This window comes from Malania oleifera, chromosome 5, assembly GCF_029873635.1.
Source record: "Malania oleifera isolate guangnan ecotype guangnan chromosome 5, ASM2987363v1, whole genome shotgun sequence".
Lineage (NCBI taxonomy): Eukaryota > Viridiplantae > Streptophyta > Magnoliopsida > Santalales > Ximeniaceae > Malania > Malania oleifera.
This window is the reverse complement of record NC_080421.1, coordinates 52287990-52299188: the sequence shown is the minus strand read 5'-3', so window position 1 is coordinate 52299188 and position 11199 is coordinate 52287990. Positions and strand designations below refer to the sequence as shown.

Below are 11199 nucleotides of genomic sequence, written 5' to 3'. Positions count from 1 at the left end.
CTAGACTCAAAGGATTATGGAGATTGAATGAAAGAGAATGATATATAGCTTGTGTGTTTGTGGAATAGCATGGAGCCACAAATTTCTGTGAATATGATGTTTCATAGAACAGCCCAGGCTGCATGGAATGATCTTTGTGAAAGCTTCTCTCAAGATAAAATCCAAACTTGTACTTTTGACCTATATGAGAAATTTTTCAAATATGACAAAGAAATTAGGTCCATTAGCGAGTATTATAGTACTTTGAAGGGTATGTGGAAGGAACTAAACATCCATCAATGATCAACCAGTTAGTTCTAACAATGACGTGATTAAGAGGCAAAGGGCAAAATTTTTGGCTGCCAAGTTTTTGTCCGAGTTGAGTTCTGATATTCAACCTATTTGGAATCGGATTCTTTCCAGAGAATCCAAATCATCCATGAATGAAGCAGATGGTAGAATCCAACAGATCACCAAAGATGGCTCTCAATCCCTTGATAGTTCAACCATGTTTAGCACCACCTCCAACCATAGCAATGGAAGCATAGGAAGACGAGGACAGGGTTTGGAAAGTAGAGATAGTGTATCTAAACTAGGAGCTTTTCATGGAAATTTTCTCGCATTTGCACACATTGTTGCAAGCAAAACCATACTGCTGATCACTGCTAGGATCTCCATATGAAACCAACTTGGGCTAAAAAGTTAGTTGCTAAGGGTGACTTCATTGTTGAAAGTCCAACTGCACCTAGTCAGTCCACTGGGGACTTAAGTACATCATCTACCATGTCCCAAAAAGAGCATAACAATATTGTCACATGGTTCAACAACTCCAAACTCATTCTTCTACATCTGATGCTACTGTGGCCCATTCAGGTACAATCGAGCTTCTTGTCTCTTCATCGTCTTCACCCAGGGTTATTGATTCTGGTGCTTCCTCCCATATGATAGGTAGACGTAATTTATTTCAATCTTTGAAACCCACTACTTTACACTCTAAGATTACTCCTGTTGATGGTTCAGTAACACCAATTTCTGATTGTGGCAATATTCTCTCGTTTCCATATATGCTTCTTTCCTCTATCTTATATGTGCCTAAATTTCCCTTGAACCTATTATCAATTAGACAACTAACAAAACGTCACAACAATTTTGTGACCTTCTTTCCTTCTCATTGTGTTATTTAGGATCTCCAAACAAAGAAGAGGATTGGTGGAGGATTTGAGAAGGATGGCTTGTACTATTTCAGTGGTGATGGCGTTTGATCCAATTCTTGTCATACCACTTCCTCAATTTCTACTCATGGTGTTTTTCTTGATTAGTGGCATGCTCGTTTGGGTCATCCATCCCTTTAAAAACTACAAATTTTTCCAATCTAAAGTATGTTTCTCGCTTTTGGTGTACAATGTGTTAGTTGGGAAAGCATGTTAGGACTTATTTTCTATCTAGAATCGAGTCTCGCAATAAATCATTATTTATCTTATTCATTCAAATATTTGGAGTCTCATATGGAGTCAAGAATCTAACTATTCATCATTATTTTGTTTCCTTTGAGGATGATTTTCTATGTATGACATAGATTTTTTTGTTAAAACATAGTTCTAGTTTTTCAATGTATTTACACAATTCTACTAAGAAACAAAAACTCAGCTTGGCATTGGTATTCAAATTTTTCAATCTAATAAAGCACTTGAATTTGTTCAAAATAAGCTTGAATCTTTTTGTTCTACTAGGAAACAAAAACTCAGTTTGGCATTGGTATTCAAATTTTTCAATCTAATAATGCACTTGAATTTGTTCAAAATAAGCTTGAATCTTTTTTCTAGGCCAAAGGGATTATTCATTTAAAATCATGTATACATAACCCTCAGTAAAATGGAGTAGCTAAAACAAAAAATTGACATTTATTTGGCCAAATGAAATCCCTAAGTGCATGTTGTTTGCAGATGACATTGTGTTGATTGATGATAGGAGAAGCAGAGTGGAATCTAAGTTAAAACTTTGAAGAACCACATTAGAGTCTAAAAGTTTTAGAACAAGTAGGAATAAAACAGAATATATGAAATGTAATTTCAAAAATGTAAGGAATAGTAGTGGAGAGAAGATTAAACTTGATAATCAAGAAATTAATAGCACAAATAGATTTCAATATCTTGGATCTATTATGCAAGTGAAAGGAGAAATTAAGGAAAATGTAATACATAGAATTAAAACAAGTTGGGTAAAATGGAGAAGTGCGTCAACCGTGTTGTGTGACTGTAGAATACCCTTAAAATTAAAAGGAAAGTTTCGTAAGATAGATATAAGGCAAGCTATGCTTTATGGTTCAAAATGTTGGGCAACTAAGAAACAACATGTACAAAAAGTAAAAGTTGTTGAAATGCGAATGATAAGGTGGATGATTGGTATAACAATAAAAGATAAAATAAGAAACAAGTATATACACAAGAATTTAGGCATAGCATTAGTCGAAGACGAGATAAGGAAGGGGTGACTTAGATGGTTTGGGCATTTGAAACACAGACCCGGTATAGCACCTATAAAATTGAGTAAGTTATTATTTCTGGCATGAAAATGGGTAGGGGTGGACCTAAAATAACTTGGAATAAGGTTGTGAGGAAGGATTTAATAGCCCTTTGCCTAATAGAGGAAAATGTTGGTTGTTGTTGTTGTTGTTGTATTTGACATAGTATGCTCTCTCCTTCTTATGCATGTTTCTAAAACTTTTCAGACTAATGCTCTTCTTACAGCTTGTTTCTAGCACAAAATGATGCCCTCCTATGTTCTATCATGCCTCGTGTCTTAGATGGATCTATTTTGAGTCCATCAATGATTATTGATTCCCCCTCATGTGTTGATCCTTTCATTCCTTCTATTATCTCTCTCCAAAAATTTTTTTCTCCTCTTCCAAATCCATCAAATACTGGCAAAAATAAACAATTGAGGGTTTATGAACAACGAAACGCAAGCACAGACATCAGCTACCTCTTCTACCCATCACTATTTCAACTTTTGGTTCTAGGGATCCATCCTAGTGTAACTTGGATTTGTCCATTGCACACCAAAATGGTACTCGAACATGTACACGGTCCTTAGTTACTTATCCTAATACTCGTTATGTTTTAGCTATTCACCTTCCTACTCCTATGTATTCTTTTGCCTTGCCTATTTCCTCTGCTTCTATTCCTTCCTCGCATCTTGAAGCGCTTCCAACCATGGTGGAAGCATGCAATGGATGTAGAAATTGATGCTTTGACCACTCAAGGGACATAGGATTTGGTGGATCTTCCTCTGGGTAAGGAGTTGGTTAGGTGTAATTGAGTCTACATTATTAAATATCTTCCTGACGGCTCTATTGAACGGCTTAAGGCTCGATTGGTTGCCAAGGGGTACGCCCAAACATAAGGTATTGATTATTTTGGGACCTTCTCTCTTGTCGCTTTACTAAATTTTGCTCACGTGTTGATCTTGTTGGCAAGTAACTTTGATTGGCCCTTATACCAATTAGATGTGAGGAATGCCATTTTATACAGAGATTGCAGGAAGAGGTATACATGGAGCAGCCTCTTGGGTATGTTGCTCAGGGGGAGGATCGTAAAGTATATAAGTTGCATAAGGCTATTTATGGTCTTAAGAAATCTTCTTAAGCCTGGTTTGAAAATTTTAGTGCGGCAGTCTCTACATTTGGCTTCATCCAGTGTTGTTCTGATCATTCGGTGTTTGTCCAGTAAATAGAGACAAGTGTGGTACTTGTAGTAGTTTATGTTGATGATATGATCATCACTAGCAGTGACCAAAGTGGGACTGCAGATCTTAAGCTATGGCTTCAAGCTAAATTTCAATCAAGAACTAGGGTACTCTATGTTACTTTCTTGATATTGAGATTGTATGGTGTAGGAAAGGGTTGAGTCTATCTCAACGAAAATATACCTTGGTCTTGCTAAGTGAGACTGGTTCATTAGGAGCTAAACCAACTGATACTCTTGTGAATCCTAACATGAAGCTATCTGGGAATGTTGGACCAGAATTTGAGGACATGTGTCAATATATAAAGTTCATTGGCAAGACAATCTACTTGACTGTCACTAGATCTAACATATCTTTTGCAGTAGGAGTGGTGAGTCAATTTGTGGAAAACCCCAAACAACCACATCGGGATGTTGTTTGTAGGATTTTGCGATATCTCAAATGCTCTCCCAAAAAGGTTTGATATGTAAATGTAATTAAAAAAAAGTGAGATCATAGGATACTCTAATGCAAATTGGGTTGGCTCAATTGATGATTGAAGGACTACTACGGGATATTGTACATTCATAGGAAGTAATCTTGTTACCTTACGTAGCAAGAAGCAAACTACTTTAGCCAAATCTAGTGCTGAAGCCGAATACCGAGTTATGGCTCATACATAAGTAAGCTTATGTGGCTAAATTCACTTACGTCAAAGATGGGGTGCTTGGTAACAACGCCAATGGATATGTTTCACAGTGTTACTCAAGCTGCCATTATATTGCTAGCAATACAGTATTCCATGAGAGGCTAAAGCACATTGAGGTTGATTGTCATTTTGTGAGGGATGTAAAGTCTGTAGATCAGTAGCCAGTGAGGTAATGTTTTCACAAAGCCTTTATTTTTAAGCCTACCTTGTCTAATGGTTGTGACAAGCTAGGGTTGGGTGATATTTATCACCTCCAGCTTGAGGGGGAGTGTTAGAAGCAAGGTCTTAAATTTTGATTTCGACTCAAATTTTGAAGCTCCAAAAGTACGGAAATTTTGACGGAAATTTCAATTTCGATGTCAATTTCGAATTCGATTTGAAAAAATAACGGAAATTAGTAATAAAGCATGGAATTCTTTGTGAAACTTTAGAAATGGCTAACAAACATAATAATATAAGTTTTAGGACTAATATATTACAATTAAATACATCTATGTTTTGTAGGAGGTGGAAAACTTGTAAAATAGTATTTGTATCAAACATATTTGTAAGATGTACATTAAACATATTCAGTTAATACAAATAAAATTCATAAATCGTTTAAATATTATTTAGTATACAAATAATGATAGTTTAGACATGAATGGTTAAATAAAATGTTACTATAAGTTTATTTTTTCATATAATTTCAAAAGCACTTGTAATAATCTTTTGTTTCGATAAAATGAATAAAATAAATTAAGATAGAAATTTCACTTCACTCCTAAATTTCTCATTTGAATTCTGACGAAATTTCATCATATAGTTAAAATTTCGACAAGTTTCGCTAAAATTTCAAGATTTCGATAAATTTCGGATGATTCGTTGAGATTTCGACGAAAATTATGCAAGACTAAAATCGACAGCCATTTCGATTTCAAAGGTGATGGAAATCGGAAATTTCGACGGAAATTTCGACAATTTCGTGGAAATTTAAGACCATGGTTAGAAGAGAATAGGTTATTTCAGCAAATAGGATGCATGTGTGAGTATTTTTGTCCTCAATACTTTTATTTATTATTAATATATAAGACAGCAGACCGGGAGCTGTACATAAGTCTCCAGGAAACTGCCACCTCCTTTTTTCTTTTGCTTTCTTCTTTTTCTTTTCTTTTCTTTTTCTGTTCTTTTCTTCTTCTCTCCTTCTTCTCTAACTTTACAAAAAATTACTTATATCAAGTACGTACATACAATTAAGTGCAGTTTTGCTGAGCTCTAAACAAGTACTTACAAGGAGAACTTCTCAACCACCTCTTATTTAAGAGGTTTTGCACATGTAGGATGGCTTTTGCCACTTTTAAATGGTTATTACTGCAACACGGAACCTAAATGAGCCCTGTTGCTCGACAGATAGCGCCCCTTATAAAAAAACTCCTTCAATCTTCTAAAGACCTCCTCTCCCAACCTCATTCTAGAGACATACTCTTTCTTTATGGTACAGAAAAAAAAAAAAAACCTTAAATCTTCACAAGACAACCAACTTGACTGCCTTTTTTACATCTTTTATAAAATTTTTGGATATAAAGATTTATTATGAAAGAAGAGCAGATTAAGAGAAAGCATATATATGAGGAAGATGCTTCCTCCAAACAAACAGAGAAAGCAAAGTACTATAGCCCAACCAGAACACCAAGGGAAAACGAAAACAAGATTACAATTGAAGGTGGGGCATGTAATTTCATCTGACTAAAATGGGAGGAGGAGAACCCAATTCCAGAAAATCAACATTTCCAGCAAAGCCCACTTGAACAAGATGACTGAATCTTCCACTGAGCTCCCCTAGTTCCTACAGTGTTATCTAGAGATGACTGCATTTATTTATTAAAAGAAGTCAAATGGGTCATTTTTAATACTAATCTGCATTTTTCTCTTCTAGATCTGCTATGATATATTTTTTGGGTGGGCCACTCTGCTCAAATGCAGTGTTATCTTTTAGATTAAAAAACAAAATTAATAGAAGAAACGAGCAATTCAAAGGAGCAAAAATAATAATACTAATTATAACAAAATAAAGAATACAATTAAAATAACAATGTGCTTCAATCTTACCACGCTTACAACTGACCACCATTAAGACGACAAACAAAGAACCTTACTCCACATGAAATCAGGCATCAACACTAGTTACATTGCAACCAAATACATCACACAACTAATAAACTTCCAAAGCATTTTTCGCTTCCTTTTAACCTCCAAATCACAATTAAATCTTTGAAAGGGAAAAAAAAATTTCCAAAATGCCTGCTTCAAATGCTCCAAGAAAAAGGACAATGCAGAAACAAATGTGAATTCATTTCACCGCTTTGGAAACAAAGACTACAAGCATCAGGTGGCAAAGCTTTCGAAGGCCTTCAAACCTGAAGCCAATCATTTGATCTGATGAAGAACAGCAGACCAAATAAAAGCCTTTATTTTGGATGGAGTTTAACCTTTCCAGACTGTGGACTGCAAAGGAAACTGCCAAGTGTCAACCAGTAGTCACTGGAAATATGATCAAAAAAATATCTACAGGAAAACTCTCTTGAACCATCCAAAGCCTAAACTCTATGATCACAACGAAAAAGAATAAAAGAATCATCTGTAAAGTTGGGCAAGATCAGTTGCTTCCCCCTCAATTAGCTTCCTCCAGAAATAAAAATTCTAGGAAAAGATATCCCCCTCAAAAACCAAGAAATTATATTGGAGGATTATGGCTATTTGAAAAACAATAAAAACAAGGATACACCAGTAAAGAATGCAAAAAGGATTCACCCCAATCTGAAGATCTTCCCAGAAACAAAAAAAAAAGATGAAAAATCAGAGAAAAAAACTTCCAGGGAGATCATATTTGCTGCCGATCACCCTATTTCACAAGGGAATCACTGGGGATTAAAGCTCAAAAGAACAACTTCATGCCCTTTTACCCACCAGGACAATGTACTTGGAAACTAGACTTCCCAGCCCTAAACCAACCACACACCTTAGCTTACAACCCCTATCCCAACTAACCAAATTGTCCTTCTCATCCTCACCCACCCCTTGTTCAAAATCTCTCATCAACTTCTTTAACTTTAGAGCAATTGTCAGACCTGACAACAAATTAAAGGTAGAAGAAGAGGCATGGCTCGAAGGAATACACCCATTCAAGTTCTCTCATCAACTTCTTTAACTTTAGAGCAACAGTCAGACCTGACAACAAATTAAAAGTAGAAGAAGACAGATAGGCATGGCTCAAAGGAATACACCCATTCAAGTTAAAAATAATGTCCCTCTTCATGCATCCAATTTCCTAGCTACATACTCAACAACTAGATTCCAAAATGACTCAGCCCTAGGAACTAGGATTACCACCTAAAGGAAAACATAAATAAAAAAATGGGCCAACTTTAAGTAATGCACCCCCATTAAATTTACAAATGTGGATAAAAACCCTCTATCTAAATTAATACCCATCAAACCACTTTTAAAAAGATTAATCAGAACCATAGCCATATTATTCCCAAAATTTGTCCAGGAGCAAACCAGCATAGCAATCAAACCGACTAGCATCATAACTATCACTCTCTGATACATCACCCCTTTTTTCCTTCTCCCTCCCTTTGATAACTGACACATCTCTATCCCCCTTCTGACCACTCAGAGATTCCACAATACAGAATCTCCCTTCAGAAATTCTTAAGATTTTTTTCATTCCCCCATCAGAATCACCTAGCTTGGAATCAGAATATTTTGCTTAACCACATCAGCCTCCCGAAACTGCCTACGGCCATAAACCTTATTACAACTAGCATTTTCACACACCCTTCCCTTCCCACTAATCTTATCCCCCACATCATCTCCTTTAATCTGACAATAAAGTTAATAAAGTGGAGGCTTTTAGAGGAATGAGCCCAATTTGCTTTGTAATTTGATGGACGTCTTAATGAGGCTCAAGGTTCTATTTATTATATACAAGAATGCCGGGCATGTGAATAGGGTTAGTAAGGGGAAAGGAGCGCAGGTACAGCACAGGGGTCAAGGATCATTTTTGGAAGCATTCATTCTTGTAGCCTCAATAGGTCTGTTTGCCAGTTGGAGGAGAAGAATTCGAGCACTTCATTATTGTAGGCTAGGGTTAATGATGAATACACTCCTACAGGGCAGAAGAAAGTTCAGAATAGTAATGGTTCAGGTGTGTTTGGTAAGGTCTGAAGTCTTTGTGTACCCGGTGGAAGAGGGCTGCTGTCATGGCTAGATCAGTAAACATCCATTAGAAGATAGAAAGGATTTGAAAAAATAAAATAGGAAAAGAAACTATGTCCAGACTCAGATGAAGTGAAGGGCCAATACCACAAGGTTGCTGAACTTTACAGAAGACCCAGATGAACTACTGCAACTCCAATCAACCAAGTCATTTCCAGTATTCATACCATGATTTTAAAAACCAGACCACACCAGGCAGCTGGACTGGTTTCGATGGATCCTGTGGCTTGGCCGGTGTGGACACAGGACAAGAACCACATTGAAACAAACCAGTTCAGATCAGCCAACTCAGTGCAAACTGGTCCAACCTGGCCACATCCAGTGGGCCAGCCCAGTTGAGCTGGTAGCAAAATTGCCAAGGATTGGGCGCAGGCAGAAATTGAACCCTGGTCCTTCAGTTCCAATAAAGGGCATACTACCAAGGGGCCAACCTTCAGTTTAAGTTAAATGGAGAATATAATATATTTAAATAATTCTTCATATGGCTTAGATGTCTTATTTTTTATTTTTTTTACAAAAACCACTAAATTATTATTTTTAAATTATTTTTATTTAAACATAAATGTATATAATATTAAAATTATGTCACATTTTATGATGATGTCGCTGCTCCAAGTCTCCAACCACCAGGTTAAGTGGTTGACCCACTGGTCTGACAGCCTTATGAGCTCGCCAGGCTGGTCGCTGATCCGGGTTTTAAAACCATGATCGCACAAATTAACACTGGGCAAGTTTGCATAATCTAATAAACAAATAATAAATTATGCATAATTAAAAAATTATTACGCAATAAATTTATTGTATTCCTAAAGATTACGATGTTGCAAAGTGCTGCAATTAACGAAGAAGAAGAGGAGAAGGATGCCAAACAGAGGACTTCCTTAGAATCATCTGTTCATGCTGACTACTTTTGATAATAGGGTGTGCTGAACACCAGACAATTGTTTTCTTAATAAGAAAAAAAATTATATTAATGGCAAGAATTATATTAACAGCTGAACCAGACAGTACACAATGTAAATAATAAACCATGTACTATCAGAGCTATAGTAACAATACAGCAGAGCAGATCATGTTTCTGCAACGAATTAAAACAATAAACAGAAGAACAAAGAAGGCACTATAAGACGAAAACAGAAACCCAACACACAATACTAATTTCAGAAAAAAAGATTCAAACCCTGAATCCATCTTCATGTGATGAGCGTTGAAGAAAAAAACTGTTGCAGGTGTGAGAGTGACATCAAAGTACTTGACATAAACTTGAATGTCTTCTGAATCAACATCTACTAATGCTACAGTTGCAAATTTTGACACCTCCCGTGCTGCTTTGGAAAGCTGTATTTGTGAAAGAATAATATAAAATAAGATGAAGTGTTAATAATGACAACGGTAAAAAGTAAAGAAGAGAATGAATAACTGCAGAGATGAACCTATCACTCTGTTAAGTTAAAGCAATCAAGAAACATAGAAAAACAAATTTTAAAAAAATTGATTTTTCTTATATGCAAAACTAGCTAATGCATCTCCGCCTCTGATGCACTTAATGTACTAATATTTTCACACATAGTCGTTCCCAAGCATAGGTAAAGGAGGAGGGTTGTATTAGGCAGTTGACAGCTAGCGTAAAACTTGTCAGATCATTATGATATGAATGCTAACAGATTATTCTCCGGGGCATCTCCTACGAGCAACGCATAGCACTTATACCACCCAGGTATAGCAAAAACTGGGCGTGGGTAAGTTGCCCTGAAGCGATGCACCATGTCAACGCCTAGGTACAGTGTCAAATATACGAAGTTTCCCGCATCATTCTAGACATTGGCCAGTAAAGAAGTTAGTTCAGGAGACTAGGATTAGATTAGCAACTTGGAATATAGGGACACTTGTAGAGTTGTGGGTAAAAGCATGGAAATTATGGACGCAATGATTAAAAGAAAAATTAATATAATCTGCCTTCAAGAAATTAAGCGGGTAAGGGAGAAAGCTAGAGAAATTGAAAGATCAGGATTTAAACTTTGGTACACTAGAAAAGAAAAACAAAATATGGGGAAGGAATTATTGTAGATAAAAACTTAAAAGATAGCATTGTAGATGTCAAAAGAGTAGGGGATAGAATTATAAAAATTAAGATAGTTTTAGGCCAAGAGATAATAAATATCATTAGTGCTTATGCTCCTTAAGTAAGTAGGCTTAGCAGAAAACCTTAAGAGGCAATGTTGGGAAGATATGGATAGTATTATACAAGGCATATCGAAGACTAAGAAAATATTCGTAGAAGCAAATCTGAATGGACAGGTTGGAAGGGATAATAAAGGTTATGAGAGGATACATGGAGGCTATGGATATGGAGACAAAAATGAGTCTAGGGAGATGATCTTAGACTTCGCCATGTCATATGATTTTATTACAAGAATACTTGCTTTAAGAAGAGAGAACACTTAATAACCTTCAAAAGTGGACAAAATAAAGTCAAATATATTTTCTCTGAACTAAGAGGGTAGATGGTTTATCGTGTAAGGATTGCA

General features: G+C 36.1%; 1 protein-coding gene across 1 annotated transcript in view; it reads right to left on the bottom strand.

The window, feature by feature from the left end:
• LOC131155210 (uncharacterized) overlaps nt 1-11199 on the bottom strand; it is a 90873-nt gene that overhangs the window by 8649 nt on the left and 71025 nt on the right. The window contains exon 3 of the mRNA XM_058108186.1: nt 9852-10009. Within this exon, the coding sequence (XP_057964169.1) occupies nt 9852-10009 (158 nt within the window). The remainder of the gene's footprint in view (nt 1-9851; nt 10010-11199) is intronic.